Genomic DNA, 27,129 nt, shown 5'->3' with positions numbered 1-27,129 from the left:
CAGAAAATATATCGTCTCTAATATTCCTATGACGTGTGGCCTTTCTTACGCTGAGCAGACTGGGTTTGTGTTAATGAAAGGGCAGTGCTATCTGAGTTGCCCAACTCTGAAATAGTGGAGCATTTGGATGAGTGCAACTATTGTGTTCCCGAGGGGAAATTGACACAGATGGCATGCAAATAATTGGATCCGTTGAAACGTGTTTTGAAGGAAACAATTAGGATTACATCAGCGCAAAATTGTGTCATAATTTTTTCGGTTGTTCTTGAAAAACAGGTGCGGACATTTGTGCTGTTGTAGTTCTTGGATTTTGCTTCGTAGGTTGTAATTGATTAGATATCGCCGATGAATGGTCCTTTTTTTGCTGATACTAGCCTTGCCTTTTTTTCCACACTTTGGCGCCGTCTAAGGGTTGTTTACTATAAAGTGAGTGTTGTTAATACAACTTTTTAGCTGTGAATGAGACGGTGTTGTGTGTGTCCTTCTTGTTCCGTGTCTCTTGTTTTATTGCTTAATATTCACCAGCTCGCCTAAGCCGTAACTCTTTTTTTAGAGCTCAGAACTAGTCATAGCCCGTGTGCTTTAAGCCTTCAGTGACCATACCAACACTGGGGTTATACACGTCGTCCGATCGGTCATGAATGTATGTTAGAATGCGCGGAAACGCATTCGGCTCGTAGCTTTCCTTCAACTTCCTTGCTGAATCACTTCGTCCGTACCAATGAATGGCCTAGCTCGTGGGTCTGGGCTGGCGGTAGAGGGCCTCCCTATATGTAAAAGACTAGAAGTGATTTGTACATGTTCTAGAGCAAAAACTAAGCCGCTAATACACAGATGCGAAAGTTGCGCTTCGAATCGACCTCTTTTCAAAAGTCCATCAGGCAACATTGGGGGCCGTCCTTTCTTCGAGGAGGAAGCGTGTGATTGGATCCGAGTCCTCGCCGAATGCTGACGCAGCACTCGTTTTCGATACGCGCTGAGGCGAGTTCACACCGAGCGCTGAAGCAGCCCCCCTGTCCAACCGCGTGCTCCGAGTACGTGCCCAGGTAGATTCAGATTGTTGGCGCAGAACCTACTAGATGGCGCGACCTTTTGTAGAGGGTTTATTTCACACGCGTTTAGTCCCTCTGCTTCTTTCCCTTCTACACTGCCACTGTCGCCATATTTTGATTCGATGCCCTATAGTTGCGCCCATATGTACCTGCGGCGGTGAGAAATTAACGTGCGTTCGTTCGATATATATTTAATGCGGTACATGACTTTAGGAAGGTCGAGGCCCAGGGTAAAAAGGCATATTTAAATACGGCATGTTTCTTAGTGAACTTTTGAAACGTCGCTCACGAATTAGCAGCTTAAAACATTCGCGTTCACATGTCCATTCTAAAGATGACGATATAAAAGCAATGACATAGCTATCCCACGCAGATCATTCTTTGTGCAAACAATCTAAAAAGCAAAATTGGTCTGTGTGTTGTTTTATATTAGTAGCGTCTTTGGTACTCGCTAAATATTCTTGTTTCCCCCTGATCGAAAAATTCCCAAACTCTCAGCTTGGATTCAGCACCTCAAAACAGCTGCATTATCTTGCTTCTTTCCCGGATTCTCACAGACGCTCCACAGCTGACGCTGACCACGGCGAACCGAAGACCGCTGGAAGGAGACAACGTGACGCTCGTCTGCGCGGTCAACGCCAACCCCGCCGCGTCGGCTGTATCCTGGCGCCACGGCGGGCGAGTGCTGGACGTTCGGAACGACTCTCTGCTTCTCTCCCGAGTCGGAAGGAGGCAGGCGGGCTCGTACGAATGCATCGCTTCCAACGTCATCGGAGAAGGCTTCAGCAGCAAGCTTCATCTGTCCGTTCTATGTGAGTTGCAGTAACGCTTTTTTTTCTATTTTTGATTCCCATCGGGACCTTCTCCCGTGACAGCCGAGATACTTCGGTGTTTTGTGCACTCGGTGAAAGCACACGAATTGCATCCAAACATAGATTGAACTTTCTATCTTGCGTGCTGCCACTTGTCACGTAAAACCGCAGTTATTTTTTTCTTTTTTTATTGCGAGCCTTTTAGAAAAATTCAGCGCATTCATTTTTCCGCATAGCTTTTACGAGCACCAATCACTGCGACCTGCGAAGGGCGCTCGTCGAATGACGAGGCTTCAAATATCTTGAGGACAAAAAGTAACAATCTGACAGCTGACACCGAGCGCGACGTTAGCACGTAAAACGTCACGGTCGGTGTTACAGAGGAGACCGTTTTCCCAGGTCTAAGCATAATTTCAGCCCCGTCATTCGCCGCGCTCTCTCCTTGGATTGTAGAAAATGAACCTCCCGATTCCATTGCTGGAAACTAGACGCACCAGATTTTATTAATTTCATTTTTATTTATTAATAGTGTTAGCCCAAACAGGGCCCTTACAGGATGAAATAAAAATACATAACGAACACGTACAGCTCGCTGGTACAAGATAAGAATTATCCCGCAACAACCAATACAATATATTATAACGCGGACAAGAAACATAAACAAGTATACATAAATTACACTCTAAATGTACATCACTCAAAGATCAAGAAGGATCAAAGGAAGTCATCTCCAAAAGCTGATATGAAACTAAATGTTGGTAAATATATTAAATGTAATAAGTAGCACATCAAACAGTCGTTTAATTATTTTTAAGAAATTAACTTAGTGACGCTGATGAAACAGTGGCATACGGTAGCATGTTTCATTCGTTTATGACTCTAGAGAAAAAAAACTGAATTTAAAACAATCATTTCGTACATACGGACTTGGAATGCACATGGTGTGGTGGTTCCTTGATGATTTATTGAAGCGCATTTCGAAGTATTCTGAACAATTTATTTTACTTGATTTTGAATAATCTGGTAAAACAAACTCGCGCGGTCATATTTTGTTCTCGATTGAAAAGTTGCGAGCTTTGCGCGTTCACATAGTTCAGTGGGAAAATGAGCACGTCTAAATTTGTTAAATATGAATCTGGAGGCTAGTCGCTGAATCTCGTCCAATTTCGCACAATTTGTCAAGGTATGTGGGTCCCACACGATTTTTGCACACTTGATAATAGGTCTTATGAGAGTCTTGTATGAAAGAGCTTTTATCTCGTGTATAGCAGTAGAGAGGTTTCGTCTGTGGCTTTATAGTGCTTTATTAGCTTTGACGCACACTTTGTCAGTGTGTCTGTTCCATCGTAGGCCAGAAATAAATGTCAAACCTAGATACCTATATTCCATGACTTTAGAAAGTTTTCGATTATCTATGCTATATTCATAATTTAAAACATTATTCTTTCTAATTATTGTCATAAAAACAGAATTTTTTTCAGGTTTAACACCCTCTGCCACGTTTCACATCAGTTATTAATTTCTTTGTAGGTTATTGTTTAACTCCACCTCATCTTCCGCTGTGTTCATCTTACTGTATATCACGCAGTCGTCTGCGAAGAGTCTTATAACTACTGTAATGTCATTGGGCAAATTGTTTATAAAAATTAAAAATAAAAGAGGACCCAAAACACTTCCGTGTGGCACTCCTGATGAAACCGGTGAGAGGCGAGATCCTATCTCCACGTATTGCCCTCTAAAGGAAAAATAAGAAGAAAACCACGTCGTCATAATTGGATTTCGAAAGATGATTTCTTACAGTGTGTATACTTCCTTGTTGCAAAAAAAATTCAGGCGCCATATAATCGCTGACAGCGTAAGAAACACGGCGCGCAGCGAGTCTTGAGTATCTTAAAGGGGGTGTGCAACGATTTCTGGACTTTGGTCAAAAATTTGTGGAAGTTACCTTCTGACATTTCTGAAGTGAAGAACGGAAAACCGATTTCGCTTGCGTGTCCTAGTTGTTTCTTAAAAAAAAAAAAAAAAGACGAATATTGACATTTCGGGCATCCCTCAACTCACTCCCAGTCCTCAGGGTCACACATGGTCGCACTTCTAGTGACGTCACTCGGAGTGCTGTGTAGGTTCCCGTGTGCTATCTCGGAGCACGCGTCTTCTCCCTCTCTCTGCTGACATTAGCGGGCGTTACGCTGCAGCTTAGAGCCGAGCGAGGTCACCTAATCTTCTCGCCGTAGTCCCTTCGGTTGCTACTTGCGGCTGCAGGTGGGGAAAAAAGCTCGACTTTTGCTTTACGATTATGCAGCGAAATCGCGACATTTTTAATGAAGGTGGTGTTTTCTCTATCCTCCGGGACACGATGAACAACGTAAAAATGACGAGATGCAAATTGTTTTAATCATAAAATCGTTGCCCGAGACGGTAAGAAGGCCGAAGTGCGAAATACGAAGCATAAAGTTCGGGCCCCGTTACAGGCAACGCCACAACTTTCTTAAAGGCCTACCAGGAAGCAGAAAGGACGAAACTCTCCACCAATTCCTCCCTTTCATTCGAGAAAGAGAAGACAATCCTCTTTTCTGCGGGGAGTAGCTCACAGACGTGCTCCTGTGGGGAGAAGAGGAGAGAAGAGTGTAAGAGGTAATGGAGAGAGCGAAACTGCGTACCGGTTTTCTGCCCGGCAGAAGACGATTTTGTAGGTCGACCTTTAAGGGGACCATGAAATTACCTTTTTACTTTTGCCAAATAACTTTTAGATTAAGCCTTCAATGTTCACTGAACGTCGAACAGGCACCCCTTTTCGTTTCGGTTGATTAACTTCTGCACGACAAATAATGAAATATCGAGTTTTTTTTTATTTTTTCCTCTCCATCTCACCGCAAATCAATCCGCGGCGCAATTTTGACGCTGGGGACGTACTCTGGCACCGGAACCGGAAGTTCCCTCAGGGGTACGGGAATGAGGGAGCTAGCGGCGAGCTGGCGTTGTGCTGGTAGGTTTTACCACAGGGTATTACTGCGCTGATGGCGCCGATGCCACAGACAGGTTTTCTGAATCGGCGCCTCTCCTCACCGCGATAGCCGTGGTCATAACGCAGCTGAGCCAAGTTCAATAAATATGTTGGAATACAGCGACATTGGGGAATTGTAGTAGACCGTTCCCGCAGCCCGCTAAGCACCCGGATAGCGCTCCGTAATCCGCCACAAGACCTTACACTCTGCAGTTAAGGCTGGCGGCGCGCAGGCGCAGCTGTGGTGTTTTCTTCAGGGATACCGTAGCGGAGGAGAAAAACGGTCTACTACAATTCCATATTATGGGACTGGTCCCATACGCCGGTACGCCTGTTGGAAAGTGCGGCGAGTCTTCTGATGAAGACTCCAGTTCCTCGTCGGAATCGGGCGATTAGGAGTGGCGACTCCGATCTACGGAATGTTCCGAACATGTTGACCTTAGCACCGGGGTCTGTCAAACCGATGAGCCTGCACCAAGTGCTTCAACGTGGTTCCTCGACTGGAAAGCGGTGAAACTGCAGCCGTTTCTTTTTAAGATACAGACTGCACAAACTGCAATTCTGGCGCTTGTAACGAGCGCGTTAGCTACGACTTCGTCCGTTGTGAATGGAGTGACAGAATCAAACGCCCTGCGCCGCGCGTACGCACTCCTGCGACCACTGCACCTAGCACAGCAGGTCGTCAACACGGCGACCGCTTCTCCGCCGCCGTCGGCCGTTTATTCGTGGTCACTAACTGACATACCAGATAATGTACAGTTTTCTATCTGCTGAAAGTTTATTAACTTTTATTTTGTCAGGGTAGGCTCGCAGGGCAGAGTGAATGAGAAGACAAACGAAAAAGTTGCAGTACACCCTCCCCCCCCCCCCCCCCCCGCCTTGGACGATCACGACTATAACACACTATAACACAATATAGTAAAAATCTCGCCCCACGCCTTCTCTACGATTGCAAAAGACAATGTAATCTTGGCAGTGATATAGCAAGGTAGAAATTGATTTTGTGATCACAGACGTTGCGAGAGTTCAGGAATTCTAACAATAATAACTTTTCTCGGGTAATGAAAACGCGTCAAAATTGGCATCCTTCATAAAAACGTTTAAATACCAGTACGCACCAGTAATACCTTGAACTGGAGCACACGCATGGAACGCGCAAAATAAGAAAACAAGGAAATATTCGAGGACATAAATGCTAAGAAGCACCACTGTAGTCGAAATAAAGAAACACGACGGCACGAGCGTTTCTGTTGTTTTGTATTGCGTGTCCCGCCACAAACATCGCCGCACTAGTAGATGGATCTTCCCTTCTAGGACGTGCAGGGTTACCATCGTGACACACGACGGGAATTCAGTCAAGGATAGACGTTCTACGCGAAGCGATGAGCTTCCACCACGCCAACCACGTTGACGATCATCAACAACGCTTTGCTTTTCAGCACATAACAGGAAGCCAAGAACCACTACGGGCGAAGGCGCAGTCTGATCTTTTTCATGCATTGTTTACCACACGATAGATGGCGCATTGCTCCGAGCAATAAAAAAATTCGGCGAATTCTCCCTCATCGCTAATTATTCTACAAAATGTGGATAAGAATATTCTTTAACAAAATGTTTAAGCTCTTACCAATAGGCGACGTGGATTTGGCCGACGTGCTTTGGCACCACGGATGTATCGCAATTAAAAAGGCAGAGAACTTTTGAAGGAAAGAAGGTATAAAAAGAGTTCGCTTTTCGTTTAAGAGCTTTATAGCAAAAAATAGTGATTGGCTCTCTATTTTTTTTGTGTGTATTTGGGTTTTCTTTTCACACCTTTTACGATGTGCTGTGAATGAAATTTGATTTCAAAATCGTTTTATGGTCGTTTTAATTTTAAGGTGGTCGTTGTCTATATACTCTTTTCGAAATACTGCCCTCTGTTCCCAGATATGGAATCTCTGCACAATTGCGGACCGAAATCTCAACCTCACGACACGTTGGGAAAAACACACCCACCGAAAAAGGTGATGAGGGCAGTGACGTTGAACTTTCAATGCTGTTTGATTGGCTCGGTGGCTCGCAGAGTTTGCCGCGTTCCGACGTTTGCAGTCTTATCGAATGACCTGCGCGTTCTTCGATGCAGTTCTTTGGCCGTTGTGCAGTGGTTCTGACCTTCTGATAATCGGCACGTGACTCTCTATAAACAAATCCTGCGCATCTGCTTTCCCATGTAGCTCGCGGATAACTAGTCATCGAGATCGACAGAAGGAATTCCGAACGAGTTACGGGACCGAGATATTTCTCGTCTTCACGCGAAAATGCCATCTGCGCAAGTAGCCTTTTTGGTTAGGGTCCTTTTCGCGACATTGTAATTCGTCTCTTTTCTTATGCGGGACACGATGATTGGTTGTATAGGTGCTCTTGGGGGAATTAGGCACGCGGGCCATTGTTTATAAACACTGCGTATATTATTCGAGCAGACACGGTATTCATAAGAAAACTACCGTCACTCGTTCGTCTTGAAACAAATATGATCAGTGTTACTACTCTCGAAACAGATTTGACTTTAATTAGAAGTTTTACGTTTTGAGCCCAATTTATGACTGTTTAAAAGCAGTCAATCCCCCCCCCCCTTTCAACACCCACAAACACACGAAAAAAATGCGTGAAAACTTTAGTTTTTATCAGAGACTACGATACTACGGAATGCGGGAAGCAGCCGACGCTACGGAGTAATGCAACAAATGAAGCAGCATCGCAGCGCAAGTCTCTAAGCCTTTTGTATTTCGTATTACTTCAGCGATAATAGAACACGTACACAAATATGACAAACGCCATGATGGTGCGCTTTTGACGCTGTCTTATAGCTCCCATAAGCTCGCAGCGAGGACTTTATCTGGGCTTAAAAAAGCGATGCCACGATTTTCGTAGTTTGAGTAAATAGCGCTTAGAACGAACACATGACGTCTATGACCTATGAAGCATGTGTTCGTTTTTCCTCACACGCAAAAGAAGTCGGACAAAAAATTAACAAAATACAAGCCGCGTTCACCCCCCCCCCCCCCCCCCCAACTCGCATTCAGAACAAGCGGCCATGTATCTGGAGCCGATTATATTCCGCAAATGGCTTCGTTTACATGGATGCGACCGTAGCGTATCGAACCATCGAATCGGGATTTGATTGTTTCGATTGGCAGTATATGGGTAGGAGAGGAAAATGTAGGGAGGCAGGGTACATGGGATTGGTACCTGTTTCATTCGATGAGCTATGGTCGCATTCATGTAAATCCATCCAATGTTGATCACAGCAACGCGCACGGGTTCGTAAAGCACAGGAGGCACGCTGACTTTCAGACATTGTTATGGTTCGCCTATCCTCGTCATTGCAGCGACTGGACAGGGGCTACAACCCGAATCTTTGTCGAGTTATTGATTATCTCGAGCTAAATCGAGTGCTCACGCAATGCTCGGCTCCAGTCAAAGCAAAGAGGTATAGGGGCTTAGAGCAATAAACTGGCAGCTGAACGTGACCCCCAACCGGCCGCCGCCATGTTGCACATTTTTGACCACTAGACAGCGTAACCTTATAGTTTTACGTCTAGAGTGTAAGAAATTATCTCGCACAGATAATTTACTATTGATTTTTAATTACATTTTCGACAATTCAAGTTATGTTTTGTTTGTTTTAAGTCCGAAGAGTGTTTTTATGATCAAAATATCGGGCAGCTTCGCAATGCCTCCGCTAGATGCCGTCAGCCGGGGTGCAGTATTTTGGGTTTTTATCGAAGCTAGACACCGATTTCTGGGGCTAACAGTGTTGAAAAATGGTTTATCATGTTATTTTTTATAGCGATTGCAATACAAATCTCGGTTCAGTTTTGCGTGAAAACCTCGGGATTTGGCAAGGTCACGTGTCTAGTGGTCAAAATTGTGCGACATGGCGGCAGCCAAGTGGGGATCACATTTGCCTGGTGAACGAGATACCAGTTTATCGCTCTAAGCTCCTCTCCGTCGATGAGTCTATGAGCCGCCTTCAAATCTCGTCAGTGATGGGTATTGCGACCCCCCTAGCAACGTCATCAAGTTTTGCGAGGGAGAGTTTGAAAGAAAACGCTCGCTTTTGTCCTTGAAATTACACCGCAACAAAGAAGTCGGTCAGTGCCGTTGTGCGCGAGTATACTTGGGTCCCACTAGTGCTAGTAAGCTCTCGTAAAGTGAAAACAATCCCAAGCGAATTTCGTTGCACGGCCCGTTTAAGGTGAAACGAAGTATAGAATAAAACTCAAGATTATTTCCCGCTCCCACCGTACTGCACTTTTCAGCTGTTATGCTCGCTGACAGCTTAAGAGCCATGTAGAGGCTTCGTCTCCAGCACGCACCTGTTGCCTTCCTCGGGGCTTTGACAGCGCTTGAGACGTTGTGTTGACAAGGGAAGAAGCCTCGCGCTCGAGGCGCACTATGCACTGAAATCTTGCCCCGTCACGAACTAAGCAGGAGTGGCCAGACTGACCCGGCCTAAAAGCCGCAAACAAAACCACAAAAATGCCAAGGGCCGCGCGGAGGGGAGGGGGGGGGGGGGGGACTTTTGTTCTGAGCTATAAACGAAACTTGAACAACTTTAGATGTATCCGAGTCAAAAGCAGTCAACTGTACCTAAGGTAGCGGTAGCACAAGACGACTAAACCGCATCCTGCCTTTCGATTTCAAACGCGTTCCATTTCTCGAGAGAGAGAGAGAGAGTGTGTGTGTGTGTGTGTGTGTGTGTGTGTGCACGCGCGTGTGCGTGTGCGTGTGTGTGTGTGTGTGTGTGCGTGCGTGTGCGTGTGCGTGTGCGCGTGCGCGTGCGCGTGTGCGTGTGCGCGTGTGTGTGTGTGCGTGTGCGTGTGCGTGTGCGTGTGTGTGTGCGTGTGTGTGTGTGTGTGTGTGTGTGTGTATGTGTGTGTGTGTGTGTGTGTGTGTGTGTGTGTGTGTGTGGAAGGAGGGGAGAAGGAGGAGAGCTGCGAGCCGCATTTTAACACGCGAAGAGCCGCATGAGGCTCGCGAGCCGCAGCTTGGTCACTCCTGAACTATAGTCATATCGGGCACGACAATTATCCTACTTTGAAGGTCACCCTTCGCTTTGAGAGGAGAGTTCTCCTGCTAACGACTCGATGAGGATAGTTTAATAAGCCATCTTAGTAGAGCTAATCTACAGAACAGCAGTTGAGATATAGTACGCGGGACTCAAGGGACCCGTGAAAACACTGAAACGTCCATGCAGTCAACGGTCTAAGGCCCACGAAGCATGTTTCAATGTTTCAACTGCATCATGTTTGTGGCGCTACAATTACCTGCTGCAAGCAACTTTCGAGGAGGGAAGGATCATCGGCTGTAGTTTGTTGAAGGAGACAAACTGAAACAAATAGTGTTTGGATAGTTATTTAACCACACCCATCTGACCTTGCCGTGGCCTGCAATAAATGTGTAACGGGTCGTGCGTTCCGATATATACGAACCACTTATTTACATTATTTACACGTTGATACTACGGTCTGTCCATGCGAAGGATGATGGGACCGCGACCTGCTCTATTAGCCCCGAGAAGTTCGCGTGGCGCCCCCTTACGGCGAACCGGGGTGACGTCACGGCGAGGAGAGAATTTTTCCCCGACTCGCCCCGCTCTGCCTGTGGAGGCTGTGACGACGCTAGCTGTCGGCGCGCTCGTTTCTATTTCATTTCTTTGGCGTGTTTTTTGTAGGAAGTGTAAATTTTTATATGTGCCTTTATTAAGGTATGGCCTGTATCCACAGGTAAAACTTCAACCAACATTTTAAGCATGCTTGACAGGGCAGGCAACGCATGAATCGCAGCTGGTATATGAAAATAAAGAAATATGGCCACAATTGCAGGGCCATCATTATAGATTTACATCTCGCACAATAAATGCTGTTGATGGTCTGAATGAATTGGCAGGTTATGTATACTATTTTTTTGTATCTCTGCTTTTAAATAAGATCGCTGAAGCAGAAAAGCTGCATGCTCCTCGAGCAACATGCTAAATACAGTCTGGGCCATGGGGAGAGAATCACAAGTAAGACAGCCCAAGTGCAGGAGCAAAGTAAAAAAACAAGGAACATTTATTATATACATTGCTCGCATTTAACCTTTGCTGGATTCGGATTGTATTTCAAAGGACTACACGGGTGGTATTTGTGGACTTGTTTAGCGAAGATGTCTAGCTCGTTATTAGTCCCTTAAGCCCTAACATTGAGACTTAAATCGAACTGCCCTGAAGCTAAAATACCAGAAGCTTTTCTCAGGCAGACTGTCGCCCTTCACAGGTTCCACATTTTCTGCTACTAGTGCTGCATCTACCGCTGGATAGACGTTCGAATGCTTGTTTATACTCCTGTTTTCCTTTGTTATCAGAGAGTCCAGCTGTAGGGAGTTTGGAGGCTGAGGAAGCTTTTGGGGACCTTCAGCAGTCTCTTTTAATTGGAAATGACAATTCAGACTAAACGGTGTATTTTTTTTTAATACCCAAGGCTGGAATAAAGAATGTCAGGGAAAAGTATAAACATTCCAAATTACGGCACCATCGCTGTGCATATTTTGGGCAGTTCAATACATATCATACAGGCAACTGGGGGCAATTCGGCCGTTTTTGCTGCTACCATAAAAAAACTAATTTTCATTAATGTTGCATCTTTAAGAAATATGCCTGCATACGTGTATAAACTATATAATTATATCACGAAGAAGCTACATTTACGTAAAACAGCCCTGTTCCACGAGCACTTCAAAGATCATCAGATGCAGGGTCTTTAAAACATCTGCGAACCAGCGCATGCAGAGTGGAAGCGCAGAGTCGGGGTCACGAGCTAATTTGCCGACCACCCAAAGGCCCTTGATATAAATGCCACTTCAAATGCCTTGAAAAGGGATGTAATATCGTCCTAAATCATGAACAGGCAAGGAACAAAATTGCAGCATCTGAAACACTTGCGCCACCGCTTCACCGACCCTTCGCAAGATTGCCTTGTGTCGTGTGGACGGACGGGGAGGTTCATCGGCGGAATTGCCTCCTCCGATACTTTCGGGATTTGTAACCCATTTTTAAAGGTAAAAAGGGCAAGCAGGCTTATAAAATGTACGGAAGCACGTCAATATCGGCCTAACTCAACGTCTTGTACACCGGGTACACTAAGTCCAGCTCCTCGAAGAGCTTCCGGGACACAACGCCAAACCGGGAAACCGGTGCTGGGAAGCGAGCCGATGCGAGGTCGCGGAGCGGAGTCCTCCCCCTGACGTCACGGTACACCTCACCCAATCAGGGCGCGGCGACCGCAGCGACGCTTGTGTTCGCTCTCGGGGCTAATAGTTACTACCACGTCACACGCGAGTACCACACCGTCCGCCTAGAGACCGTGGTGGCTTGCATTCTTGCCGAGGGATGGCGCTGCATCTCAGCTGTTCTGCTAGAGAGCCTGTATTACAGAGGGTTGCCAACTGCTGGATCGGGGTCACGTGGTTTGCATTTGTAATATGAGCTGCGAGGAGGGGACGAAAGCGTTGATCGTCTGCAAACGTCGCCGCCTTTCCTCCTCGCCACGCGAAAACACAGCGCATGCGCACTTGCGACCGATCGCCGTAGAGTGTTTTAGCCATTACTTTGCAAACGCTCCCTATGGTATGAGATTAACCCTCTCTTCAATCTCGGCGTTTCATGTTCTGCTCCTGGTTCAGTGCGAGCTGCGTTCCCGTGGAAAAGAAAGAAAAAAAGGTGACGGGAGGACTAAACCTCAAACTTAGCTAAAAGCGTTAAATAATGCCGCCGCGCTGTGCCCGTACGCGCCCATTACCCAAAGAATTTCGCCTTAAACCACCTTGAACTGGTGAGTTATTGCGCCATCGAGTCGAACGGCGCGAAACTATATAGGCAGGATCAGGGGACAGCGTTCCCCGTATACGTGCGCATTCGGCAACGTTGACTTTGGGTGACGTGGTCGTAAGTATACAGAAAGCCTTTGACATCTCTGCCCTGGCTGACAACACAAGAAGTCCTCAAGCCTTTTGGCGTTTTCTTTTCCCTCCGCTGCCGTGGCTTCGATGTTACAAATGATGTAAGCGCGAGCTCTTTGACTTCAGCTGCATGACCTCTCGTGAAGCTGCCTTAGCTACCCACTCGAACTTGTGACATCTACTGCAGACCACGTCGAAGACGGATTATAACTAATGAGTCACAAACTAGACATTATTATTTCATTCATCGAATTAAAGGGGTCAGTACTAACCCCATTCAATTCGGTGAATGAAATAATAATATTCATTTACGTATACGTACATGCCAAAAATAAGATATGGGAAAGTTGTACTACCAGGACCAAATGTATCTTCCTATAATCCTGCTAAATTAGTTTTGAAAATAGCGCGATAGTTTCGAGGATAAATCAATTTATGTGCCCTTGGATCCGCCCCCTTCGAAACGGCTGCCGTGGCTGGCGGGTTGGTGACGTCACCAGCCAACCGCGGGATGTCCCTTTGCACGCCCTCACAAACTTGGTTCTCTTGGCGTCTCGAACTACAGCTTCCTCGTTTACCTTCCGCGTTTTGAGCATGCGGTCCGTGACGATTACGTCTACGGCATCGCTCGCTTCGCGGAAGTCTTCGACAATGATCGCAGTAGCGATAAGGGTAATTTTTTGCAAGAGATGTTGGAGGCTGTTAATTTTGACAGTGACCCTCTGCCGAGCTCCAGCGACGGCAAGTCACGGACGAGCTCGCGGTGGTCGCCGTCCTCCGGGACAATCTCGCAGGCGTTTGCAGGGTAAACGGTCAAAAGGCCAGTGTCGAGATCAAGAAGAGATCAAGAGATCAGGTTGGAGTGCCCTGGTTGCGTGAGCGTTTTCGATAGTACCGTGGCGAAGCGAGCTTGGGCGATCATGTTTGCACCTAGAATGAGAGAGCGTTTATGATCGCGTTGTTTATCGGCACCATGGTGGGACTAGCTTGGGTATGCTGTCCCACCATGTTGGTTGCCAGATGAAAATTATCAAAATTCGTAAATTAATAATTGCAATTACTAGAGCTCTGGAAATCGCGAAGTTTGGTGTATGTACTAAGTAGCCTATGAGCATTCCATTTCAAAAATAATCCATGCGTTTAATTTTCGTGCCCTAGCCTTTTTAATGAGTTTGATGTTTTATACTCAAATATACTTGCTTCGAGGACATCAGAGCGCGGGTACGTCAAAACACTGAGCTTTGGTTGGAATGATTAGTGGGTAGACCTAAAGCTAGCTGTCTGTCTCTACACACAGTTCTAAAGCTAACGCCGAATGCCGGACGCCGGGGATCGGCGTTTGCTTTCAAAGGTTTCGTCAGTTTGATTATTATTATTATTTCTGCATTTTCATTCACCCGACAGCACAGGTCGAAATAGGAAGTTTTAACATTCAATAAACGCAGCAATCTGAGCAAAATTCGAGGTGGTCTGATTTTGCATTTTATGGGTGGTAATAGCTTTCTCGGTAGCGGTTACGTTTTCCCAGAACAACGTTCAACCGCAATTACATTGCAAAAAAAGAAACAACATAAAAAGCAGGTTACGCTGAAACTTTTACACTATTTTAATTGATGAATATAATAACCTCGCTTCTTGGTTGTTCTTTTTCAGAGAGTACGTACATTATTTCTGTCCTTTAAGCTTCATACACATTCTGGCACTTCTTGCACGCATTACGAATATTAAGTCTTTTTTTTTCACCCGTGAAACAGGAAGTACGGATGTAGAGAGTTTATTCGCTTATCGACCATTCAGTCTATTCTGTTTCACGTCCATCGCTCTTCTTCCCAAAATTGACTGCGATTCTGAAAAAGATTGAGAGCTCGTGTCCGTTGTAAACTCCGGAAAATCTTGAAAAGGCCAAATCCTTTCACTTCAATCCCACTCTATCACGGGCTGGAATTTTACATAAATTTGCTCCGATACGCATGTACATTTTATTTTATGTTATTTTATTTTAATACTTTTCGCTTTGTTTCGCGGAAGACAGTTGAGATTGACCTAGCCCTGAAGGCATGCAGGTTCGAACAACACGAGTCGGGAGAAGTGAACTCAAGCAAGGCATCTGGAGAGGGATGGAAAAACCAAAATCGAAAACACTATCGGGAACTCGAAACCTGGAGTGGAAAACGAGGGGATAGAAGAAAAGTAAAACGTGAACATCTTTCAAGCTTCTCTTTAAGATGTCGGATCTGCTCAACACCCTTTGAACGGCCTGAAGGTAGGCATGTCAACCCATAGTTCTGCTTGGGGGAAGAGTTGTCTGCTGGAGGTTTATCGAAGTTATTTTTATAAACACAATGTCCACGATAAAACAAAACAAACCAGACATCGCGGAGAGCTCAAACTCCGTCAGAACGTAGCGCCAGCCATTCGAGCAAAATGCCAAAGTTTCAACACTTACCATTACCGGAACAAAAATTTAGAAGTGAAAAATTGTCTTCGTCTATGAGAGGACGCCGTTCGTGAGAAGCAGCAGGTGTAATGCCGCTGTTTGTGACCACTTCTCAAAGATGGCGCCCCTATCAGCCAAGTGTAAGGGCAACAGAAATGCAGCTGTAATGAAAAATAGAGCACTTTGGAATTACAACAGGTATGAGGTGGTGAGAGAGATTTAGAAAGGGTTCATGGTTCCTGGCTTGACTTTTGTAAACGCAGTGCTATGCATGAAATCCGAAGTGCATGCAAGACTAGAAATAAAACAGCGCGGAGTAGGTAGGCTGGCATTGGGGGCACATTGCAAAACGCCAAACCAGGGAGTACAGGGAGACATGGGATGGGCGTCTTTTGAAAGCAGGGGAGCGGTGAGCAAGATAGAACTTGAGGATCGGTTGAGGCAAATGGATGGGGATCAATGGGCACGAAAGGTTTTCAGCTATTTTTACATGAGGAGCATAGACACAAAGTGGAGACAGCGCACTAGAAAATCAAGAGGAAAGTTTTTAGGGTATAGTGGAGATACGGAAGAGCAGGTCTCAGTTAAGAAGAAAGTTAAGGTCACAGAAAGAGATCGGTGGCTAGACGGAATGCAGACAAAGACGGCTCTGGAAGGCTACAGATTAAACAAAACAGTTTTTGCCAAAGAAAACATTTATGACAATTCTAGGGGAAGCTCATTGTTGTTTGAGGCGAGGACGGGTGTTCTGCGAACCAGAACATACAGAGCGAGGTACCAGGAAATGGATACAGTGTGCACTGCTTGTGGAGAGGAGGACGAGACGGCTGAGCACTTGATAATCTACTGTAAAGGGTTTCACCCTATGCCTACCGAAGACAACATGGATTTAATAAAGTCATTGGGTTTTAGAGACCGTGAAGGGAGAGTGGCTTTCAAGACTGTAGAGATTACCAAGCAAAGATTAAGTGAATGGTGGCAGAAAGCGAGGGAAAACTAGGTATTTTCTTATTAACTGATGGCAAGGGGGTTTTATAGCCCCACTTTCTTTGCAGTGAGGAGTGAATATCGATTTCACATTTAAATATTCTAAGCTTAAATGGTAAAACAAAATGGCTAGGTGGCATAAGCTACCGCCTGATCCAAAGGGCTCAGCCGCATTCATCCATCCATCCATCCATCCATCCATCCATGTTTTTGGTTAGTTTCGGTTTCGGTCTAGCGGCTTCCGGCACTATTGCATCGTTTCTCACGTCTCGGTTTAGGTACAATTTCAGGGTGTCGTTGGACTTTTCTTAACCCAAGTTAAGCTCGTTAAATTGTTTATGTGTATAATGTCTTTGTTTATCTTAATAAAGATGTATTTTTGCTTTATCAGCTCGCTCGGCATTTTTGTTCATTGTGACGCGAGCCGTTCACTTATTTACAGGTTGAATATAATGTGCGACTCCGGACTGCATAAGATGAAGGTCAAAAAAGGGGAAATTCTGAGGAGGAAAGAAGGCGCATATAGAACATCTTCTTTGCATAGGGATTCAAAAACACGGGAGCGCAACCGCGAGAAAAGTGGCCAGGCTCCGTGACGACAGCATTTGGCAGCCTTGAAAAGGGCCTTTCTGAGGATATTAAAATAGCTAAACCGTTCACATGACAGGAAGGTGTAACTTCTTTCTGTAGACTGTTGCCAGATAAGTTCTAGGCAGGGCCCTACGGCACTCCTTCATGCGGAACCAGGCCTTCGACGTGGCCTCCTACGCGCCAAGCGCAGAGGCCAAGCCTGGTCTCGCACTTTCCGAATGCCGCAGCTTCCATCTCGTCCTTGACGAGAGTGAATGCTGCCTCGATGCGCTGCTTTAAGGCGCCGATTGTGGGGATGTGGCCCTTGCCTACTTGGGACTTCACAAACCCTTATACGAAAGGGTCACGTATTGTGAGATCCGGCGACCGGGACGACCACGGCATGTTCCGCGATCTCCGGCCCGTCTAGCGTCCTGGGAGGATAGTATCCAGCCAGTGCCTTACACTTTTCAACCAGTTGGGTGGCGCACCATCTTGCATAAAAATGCATACGTCCCGCTGCATGTGCACGGCTTCCAACTCGGAAGGAAACTCATCCCGCATCATCTGCAGGTAGGCGTCTCCAGACACGTTGCCGTCGATGCAGAACGAACCAACGACGTTCTTTCTCCAGATTCCGCACCAGACTGTACTTTTGGTGACTGCAAAGACCTCTCGAGCGTCCAGTGCGGATTCGTCGAACTTCAATAGCGTAAATTATGGGTGTTGATCTGCCCGTCCAGGTGAAATGCCGCATCATCACTAAACAGCAAAAACTGCCGATTTGATGGATTTTGTGCAATCCTGAGTAGTTCGTCCCGGCAAAAGTCAAGTCGCTTCTCGTAGTCACCGGCTTGTACGGGCGCATCTCGCGGATAGCTCTGCGCACGGTGTGCTTGGATACACCGAACAAACGTGCGACTCTTCGCAAAGACGAATAGGGATCTGCCTCCAGGGCGCCGACGACGGCGAAGCGGACGTCGGCGCTACTAAGAAGACGTGCGTTTTGTACTTGACGCTACTTTCTTCTGCAACGGGCCGGGCCCACGTCCAGATCACCTACTCGAAAGGTGGCCGTAAGCCGAACTGCAAGAAGAACTTGCGTTGACCCTTTCAAAACTCCCCAGTTTGACGCACCACCGATACCCGACTCCGTTGTTTGCGCGCTAACTGCCGCATAAGTCTACACCAATTGGTAATAAAATAAATCTGAACATAAACAATCAATGCAGTTAAGCGTAGATGATTGTTGGCGCTTGTGAAGACAGGACCAGACAACGTCTGTTTTAGTGTTTATAAAGATCCATTTCCATTAAAAAAATAATAACCCGAGTCACTACAATTTCAAATATAATATTTAGTGTTTTTTTTTCTTCATTAACAACCGACAAAGTTGGGGACAAGGATACGATACTTTTGTGAGGTATTGTAACTTTGCCGCCAGTGGTTCGGTTTAGAAAAGCGAGGGAGCGTGGAAAGCCTCGAGGGCATGTGGGGCCATCTGTGAGACGTGGTCACAAACAGCGGCCTTCTGTCCGCTGCTTCTTACGGACAGCGTCCTCTGATAGACGAAAATAGTTTTTCGCTTCCATCTTGTTAATGCGAAAGCATTAACTGTCCCATGGAGCGAGCTGACGTCATCAATTTGAAGCGCGAAAACTGCACCTATGCGGAGGGCAAGTTCATCTGCTTCTTGCGCAGGGGGTGGCGGTGACGTCAGAACGCCGAGCCCTGATTGGCTGATCGCGACCCCTTATCTGAGCGTCGTCTGCTCCTTTGCAACGTCGTCTGCGCGCAACGTCGTCTGCGTCTGTCTTACCTTTCCTGCGACTTTCGGAAGCGCAGAGGCCAGATTCAAGAAACGATCTTACGCCAAAAATGTGCGTAAGACAAAACTTAAGAACAAATTCGTATGCACGAAACGAAATTTTCGTAAGTTTTGCGCAGGTTACGACGAAATCCTACGGCAGCTCCGAAGCTGTCTTACGCACTTCTTACGATCAAATCAGCATGGCCGACAGCGTCGCGGTCGCGACGACCCTCGGACGTTTTTTTTTTTCTACCTGCGCTTCTGACGCGTCCCGACTTCAAGCAGCAAGAAAACATTAAGAAGTACTTGAAACAGACCACGACGAACAAGGACGCTGGATCCACAAACACCCGGGAAAAGCTCCAACGGCCTCGATTCCACCGAACGCGACCAAACGAGCTGGGCAGTTAGGCCTAGCAGGCGCTCCGCGACTCGGCGACCGTCTGCCCACGACCGGCTGGCGTGCTGAATGGAGTATACCCGCGCGACCCTTGTGAACCCTTCCCGTATTATACTTTGATCGCTGACCTCAATTTTAAATTAAGAGGTCAATTTCTTCCTCTTGTTATCTCCTTGCTTCCCGAGGCAACCGTGACTCTCGCCGGTGAAAAAGCGGTGAATCTCCGACAGACGCAGGAAAGGTAAAGCAGCCATCGCTTTGACTAGCAGACGTAAAGCAGACGACGTTAACTGCGCCAACCCGCCGACGCCGTTAAAGAGTGAGGGGTCTCGCCGCACACGAAAGGAGGGAAAAAGTATTTGGGAGGGAACTTGCGGACACTAACACGTTCACTCTCGGTTCTAAGCAAACAAACCTCGGCGCCCCGGGACACTTCGCCAGTGAGTCCTTTGACTTCCCTCCTTGATGCGCGTCTGCTAGTTTTAGACAAAAACAACGTACCGCTCGAGTTATTTCGTCTGCCCTCTCTTAAAGGCGAAGTCGAGTTCGCTCCGAAAGTCGCAGGAAAGGTAAGACATGCGCAGACGACGTTGCGAGCAGACGACGCTGAGAAAGGGGGTCGCGATCAGCCAATCAGGGCTCGGCGTTCTGACGTCACCGCTACTTCCTTTCTCATGCGCAGAAGACGAAAATGAGCCCACTTGCGAGGCGTATAGTCTCCCCGATCGCAAAGGAGCAAAGTATAGTTGATGGATTTCGTGTTCGGTTCCATTGGCTGTCGCGCGTCGAAGGGGCTCCCATTGGCCGCTGCGCTCGTCAGTCTCCATAACCACTCACCGCACGGCGCTATGTGTCCATCAACGCACCGTTAACATGGAGCGTCCAAGGTCAGCGTGCCCAGGGGAGCACACGCGCTGACCGACGGCGAAAGGTAGGCAGCAGGCGAAAAAGGAAGCGGGCCAGCGGCTTGCATGCTTTCACATTCAAAACTCATAAGAAGTGCTTAGGTGTACCTCGAGCATTAATTCCGGTAATGTAAGTGTTGAAACTTTGGCATCTTGCTCGAACGGCTGGGGCTACATTCTGACGGAGCTTGAGCTTTTTGTGATGTCTAGCTTACCTTTCCAAAGCGAAAGAAAGGGTTCGGTTTTCTCGCAGACACCCTGTACAGGTGGCTTGCACGTTGATGTGTACTGTTCAAGACGGCATACTTCTATCTGTGTCCAGGTTAACGAATTTATAGCACGTGACCGTACTTTACACCGACAACCCATAATGAACCTTCTTAGGTGCTGTAGCGGCCTTATACATACATCGGGAAATAATGAACTGCAAAACAGAACTTCTTATAACAAAAATCAGAAACGCTCTATGCCACAAAAAAACAAACAAAAAAAAGCTTGCGCTTTTTTTTTCCCAATATTTATTTCCTTTAAGGCAAATATTCTTCGAGTGTATTTCTTAGTAATATACGCGAGGTACTAACGCTAACATGTTGTTTAATAAGGTAGTAAATGGCTCGCACCACTACTTACGATAAGGTTAAATTTACAAAAGTACAACGCGAGCATGGGCACTGAGCGCAGGAAGTTACTTCGTTCCTCATATCGTTCATTTTGCGTACACAGTGCTCACTGTCACACAGCTTGTTTATAAAATTTTTCTCGCGTATGTCGGCACAAATGCCCCTCTAGTTTTAACTGGTTCCCTTCACGGACCGCCGCGTATGTATACCCGCCGGCGATATGAAGGTGAACACTTTACCTGGCTTCTTGCCTGTTTTACGGCTCCCTAAAGCTATATTAACTCTCAACGTCTCAAGTGGTACGTGGCTTGGGTCTTAACTTTGCGTTCTAGCCCTCTTCTGTAACAGAGTTTGTTCCAAAACTTGCAGGAGCGTAAAAAACAAGAAGATGGCTGTTCACTTTCATATCGCTCACGGGTGTACACTGAAACTCATCGCTGACTGACAGTTGACTACAACACTTCTTATGAAACGTGCACTGCACGACACCGGCTAAGTTCAAGCACGACAACGGCGTATGACGATAATAATTCCTGGAGAAGGGGAACAAGAGGGACGAAGGACAAACTGAAATATCCAAACACAGCTTGTTGACTGGTGCGCCACCAAAAAAATCCACTTTGTCCTGGTATTGAACCACGGTCCTCTCCACTTTTATTAGAGCGCTCTACCTGCTTTTATTCGTAGAGTGTTTCAATTCTTGTCCAGCTCGCTTGCACATTTCCAGTAATTGCATTATCTTCATAACAGCGTAACCTTTTCTTTTTTTTTTTTTTTTTATACAAGGCACTGACGGGCATCAATCTTTACAGCTCGTGAGCAGTTTCCAACCAGCAAGTAGATTGCCTCGAAGCTCATTCATTCGAAATCAGAAAGACAAAAATTCGGCGATCGCTTGATTGGTGCTAACAGTGTCGTGCTATATAACCAAAACATAATCGAGAGTTTTTATTTTTGCACACATTATATAGTATTTATACTTATAAGCTAATTCTTAGTATACGGAGAACAAGAGGCATCAGTGTTGTCCTCAAAACAAGCGAATGAAAGTTAACCTGAAATGATCCTTCAAGGTGCGACCTGAAACAAATGACAACTGGACTAACATTAAAGACACATCTGTCGTTGTCACGTGCAGTTTTATACGGAACGGCGCTTCAGTTGAATGACGTTCCCGGAGCTCGTTCTTTTTGGGAAGAACGAAGAAACGCCGCATGTCCCTCTTGCGTCGGTGGGACTGGAACTGGAACTCGTGACGTTTGTGAGGAAGCGGTAGCACCGACGGCGCTGTTTTGTGTATTTATCGGCAAATTCATCCATATTTGGCTGGCATTTAGAGTATTTATTATCGTCTGCGTCAGCCTCCAATTTCAAACGATTATGAGATGTCCGAGAGATAATTAAGGACAAAAAACGGGAATCAGTGGCGTCACTAGGGTCAGCGGGCCCGCCGCGGCCCCACCTCTCCATCCCCCCCCCCCCCCCCCCCCCCCGCTTTCGTGGCCCGCCGCGACAACACCCTTCCCCCCCCCCCCCCCCCTTCCGCTCTTGTGTTCTGCCGCGACCTCCCTCCATCCCTCTCACTGCCCAGATGCACCCCTCTGAACATTGCATCCGAGCCAGTCCGCCCCCTACACCCCCCCCCCCCCCCCCCGGCCCGCCCAGCCCTTGTGGTGCCACTGACGGGACCAAGTCTGATCGTGGCGACTCGACACATAGTTTGATGTGTCTTTCACTTGCTCGCTTTTTCATGCGGAAGCATTGCTTACCCTATGGAGCGAACCGGCGTTAGCAGCTTTTGAATTCTCACCAAACGGAACCTAAATTCCCCTGTCCCAATGGAGCGAAACCTGTCGTCTGTAGCAGCGATTTGATGAATAGGTTCCCATTGGCTGGCGCGTGTCATAGTTTCAAGGGACGAGGCTGCTATTGGCTGGCGCGCGTCATAGTTTCAAGGGACGCCACCCCATGGCGCAGCGGGCCCCGCGCCGGTAAAAGGAACACGGTGGCGCGCGCTCGGCTGCTTCAGCTCCTCTCGACGCCGACGAACATGGCGGCGCCTCAAGCATCTCCATCGTCGGTGGCCGCACCGTCGGCAGTAGCTAAACCTGACCGTCCACGCAAGTACACCGCAGACGAACTAAGGGAGCGGAATAACACAGCACAACAGGCGAAGAGGCAGGCAGCGAAATCCACCATCGTTGTCAAGTCTCCGACTTCACAGCGGGCAGAACGAGCAGCGGCGTAACGCGCTAGGAGACAGAAGAAAGCATATCGAAAGCGTGAGGCGCAAGTGGATCGCGATTCAGGGCGTCTCAGGAGGCAAGAGGACGAGGCCCTTCGACAACGCGAGGTGGAAGCAACACGTCGCATGCGGCATGCTTTCACATTCATAACTTATAAGAAATGCTTAGGTGTCCTCAGAATTTTTTATCTCGCGATTATCCAGCGCAAAATTTCCCTAAAATACGATAGATTAACGGTAATGCAACGACACTTTCAATCTTAGAAAACTAAGAGGACCGTGTCCCTTTCCAACCACTAGAACTTGTAACGTGAACTCATTCGAAGGTTCAGAAGGAACGAGGAACGTGCTTTCGATTCTGATCTGATGGAACGTGACCAACACTGGTCTGATGGGACGATACCTTCCCGGTCTGAAGCTCTAAATGAAATTCAAACTCATTTTTTGGAAACTCATTCTTTTGGGGACACGGAGGATGGGCTTTTAACAGGAAGGTTTTCTGTGCTCCACAAAACGAACCTTTGAAACTTGTCACAGTTAGCAGCAAAAAATATGAACCCGAACCCTGAATTTTTTAGCGCAGATAAATATAATGTATATTAAATGCTGGACGAGTGCACTTGAAATCGCGATTAATCATTGGAGCCAGCATTTTCAGACTCTAATTCTCTTCATGTGCCAATACGTAACCGTTCACTTTCCGAGCTGTTTAAAAGGGTGATGCAAACATATTTATGTTTTCAATAAATACAAATTAGAATTATTCATTGGCATTTATGACCTATGAAACACGCCTAGCTTTTTTTTATGTATACAATGGCAGTCGCAGAAAAAATTGGAGAAAAACTATGACCGCTTACTCCCTCAACTCGCAGTATGCCACCGATGCTTTTAAGACAGCCACGCTTGGGGTTGGCAGAGCACAGAGTGCGAGTTGAGTTCCACGGACTGTTAAGGTTCAGCTATTCGCGTCATTCCAGCGATTCGATTCGAGCCACTTCCCGAATGCATGTCGGGGCATTGATTGCCACGAGCCAAAATTGAATGCATACGCATTCTTCGTGTCCATTGCATGAGCAGAATCTAGATATCGTCACAGCGCGTACCGCAGAACTTGATGACGCACTCCTCGGGATCGTATTGTTCGCGTTTTCCCGACAGCTGCGTCATCAAATTTTGCGAAGGAGAAAATGAAATAAAAGGTATCTCTTATCATTGGAATTGCACCGCGACAAAGACGTTTTTTGGTCAGTGGCGTTCTGTTCGGGTATGTTTGGGTCCAACTAGTGCAAGTAAGCTGGTGTAAAGTGAGAAACGTTCCTACTCAATATAGGTTTCGCAGCCACTTTAAGTACCAGCATACGCACTACCACGCATCGCTCCGCCAAGGATAACCTGTTGAAATACGTTTTTCATGGGAAATTGCCAAGTGAGAAAATATACGAATTTTCTTTTGCAGACGCTCCTGTCTGCGTCGAGGGCCTGACTCGGGAATACGCCGCCTCCGCGGACATACGGGTCCTGGTGGCGTGTGAAGTGAACGCCTCCCCCGGCGACGTTCATTTCGAGTGGGTTGCCAACACGACGTTGCGCACGGGCAGGATCAGCAGCTTCACGGCGAACGGCACGAAATCCTACGCCAGTACCGTGACCGGCACCGAACTCGAGTACGGCATTCTCCTGTGCTTCGCCTCCAACAACGTCGGGAAGCAAATCGAACCATGCACCTTCCGCATTGTACCTCCGGGTGAGTTACCGGCAGGGGACCTCATGCGCAATGGCGAACGAGGGAAGCCGACTTCAGTCGCAGTTTCAGTTATGGGTATCTGGGCTTGAAAGTGAATAGCGCAGGAAACAGAAGAATACTGAGAAAATAAGCTAGACAGTGCACGGAATGTCACTGCATTCTCGATTAGAAATGCATGTTATAAAAACATTGCCATTCTTGTGTTGGGCTGTAATTGTTAAGTGAATTGTGACAGCGATCTATTACGATTCTCTTAATTCTGCTTCAATGTGGTGCCCAAAATATCCAGAATTGCCTGCAATTTTGTTGCTACGTCAAATGTTCTTGGTTTAGCGCTATTAACCTCCAGGCATTTCTTCTCGAGCTGTGGCTCCAGGCCTCTCCAGTACCCTCCACACCATTGACTCCACCCACTCCTCTCCACCTCATTGACTCATTGACTTTCCCCGTCGGGTCGTCCTGTGTCCACAGAGTATGGGGAACGGCTGGTAGCGGGTAAGCGGAATTTATCTGAAGGTCACGTGACGTCAATTTTCCCGCTATATCTAGGGGGGAACTGAATTCCGTATAGGTCACGTGACATCATGTTACGTGAAGTCAAATCTTCCGCCGCCAAATTTCGCGGAGAAATTGAATTTGTGCATAGGTCACGTGACATGAAGTCATGTGAGCTCATTTTTCAGGCCAAAAATTATTCAGCTTTAAAACCGCATTCGTGTTAAGGTTACGTGACGTCAAATGTCCCGCTAAATCTAGCGAGAAAACCGAATTTGTGCAAAGGTCACGTGACACAAACTCATGTTCGTTATTTTTTACCCGATAAATTTAGCGAGGAAACTGAATTAGTGTTGAGGTCACGAGACCTCAATTTTCCCACTAAGTATAAAGGGTTAAACTGAATTTTCGTGTAGGTCATGTGACCATTTCATGTAACGCTAATTTTTCCGCTAAATGTAGCCGGAAAACTGGTGTTGTGTATTGGTCACCACGACATGAAGCCGTGTGACGTCAATTTTCCTGCTAAATTTAGCGGGGAAATTTTCGGTTGCGCTTTTTGAGGCTTCACTTCCTCTGAAAACCTAGCTTATAAACGTTTCAAGCTAAAAAGTGACACTGATCTTAAAGACACCGGCCCTCTGGCTCCGCCAAAGCTGAATAATAATAGGACTGGTTGTAATAGCTCCGGGTTACAATAAGAATTAGTTACTTTTCTTTCATTCGCACTGCATACCGAAAACATTGGCCGACATGTTTCACAAGATTAAACTGCTTTGAATTTTAAAAGTTTCAGATATCTCGTAGACATCAATGGAGGAACAATTTTTGAAGTGGCTACTCCGTAAACTGACTTCGTCTTGACCATTTTCGAGCACAGGTCCACCGGGAAGCCCCGAAAATTGCACCGTGGTCAACCTGAGTCCTGACAGCGTCCTACTGAAATGCTCAGCGGGTTCCAGTGGTGGCTTGCAGCCGGTCTTTCAAGCCGAGGTGTTCAGCGTTCATGCTGACCTTCTTCACAACAACATTAGCTCCTCTCGGCAGCCACACTTCAAGTTAAGTGGCCTCCACAAGGACACGTCCTTTGTGGCCCTCGTCTACGCGGCCAATGCCAAGGGCCGCAGCTCTCCCGTCACCGTTCGCTTCGCAACGGGTGTACTGAACAGCTTCCCTTCGGCAACAGGTGAGCACTGGGAGACGAGTTGTTTCGTTATACTGATAAACATGAACATGGTAGCTCAAACATACGTTAGGAGTGTTTGTAAGGGAGATCATGTAATGAGAAAAGGTGAAGTGGCAAGCTTCTGAACTGTTGTTTAACTTCCCGACGCTCCGCGTGCCTTACAATTAAGCGCTCCCTGCACTGAATGCACACGCACACGTGACGTAGGCAACCTTCAGTATAACATCTCGCTAACACTTTGAACGCAATTACCTAATTGGAGAGACGAAGCCCCAAGGCATCTGTATCGCTACTAATAAAGTGCCGTTTGTAAGAACTTGTGGAGTCACGAGATAACATGGTGGCATCCGGGTCAATATACGGATTGCGGAGCACTGTCGAAAATTCTCTCTGGGAATGGCAACACAGAGGCTCAACAAATGAATGTGGTCCTACCTCTTTTTTAATAATTCGCTTTTCTATGTATATATTATAAACGGGAAAACCCAACAAACCCAAGACAAATATTCCAAAATCCGCTCTTCGTACGCTTTCACTACTTCCTCCATGATATGTAGGTCTCATATTCCTTATCCGCTGTAGATTTCGTAGCACAAAAGTTACTGCTTGAATACCGCATGCAGTTCCCAAACCGACTTTACCGGCTCAATGCTCTGCATCACGGTCGGTACAGTGCGGAAGCATGCCTTACCCTCAAAACTAATTAGTACGTGATAATCAGTGCGGTCTATACAGGTTTTTTTTTTTTTCTTTAGCTGCACCAAATTTTCAAAAAAAAAGGGAACGTGAGATAGAGTAATTTGAGCCCTGGGGAAGTGTTGGTGGCCATGGCGGCCTCTAGAAATCAGGTAATTAGTTCTCTAATTAACTAAAATCTTT

At 46.7% G+C, this 27,129-nt stretch overlaps 1 protein-coding gene across 2 annotated transcripts in view; it reads left to right on the top strand.

Annotated features, from left to right (window-relative positions):
- LOC8030101 (hemicentin-2) overlaps window positions 1-27,129 on the top strand; it is a 682,796-nt gene that overhangs the window by 625,681 nt on the left and 29,986 nt on the right. For both annotated transcript variants that reach the window (XM_029991995.2, XM_040221179.3), the window contains exons 6-8: window positions 1,610-1,864; window positions 24,282-24,569; window positions 25,945-26,250. In XM_029991995.2, the coding sequence (XP_029847855.2) occupies window positions 1,610-1,864; window positions 24,282-24,569; window positions 25,945-26,250 (849 nt within the window). The remainder of the gene's footprint in view (window positions 1-1,609; window positions 1,865-24,281; window positions 24,570-25,944; window positions 26,251-27,129) is intronic.

This window comes from Ixodes scapularis, unplaced genomic scaffold (genome assembly GCF_016920785.2).
Source record: "Ixodes scapularis isolate PalLabHiFi unplaced genomic scaffold, ASM1692078v2 PGA_scaffold0__279_contigs__length_252992795, whole genome shotgun sequence".
Classification (NCBI taxonomy): Eukaryota; Metazoa; Arthropoda; class Arachnida; order Ixodida; family Ixodidae; genus Ixodes; species Ixodes scapularis.
Note: the sequence above shows the minus strand (reverse complement) of the source record. Positions and strands in the feature narration are given on the sequence as shown.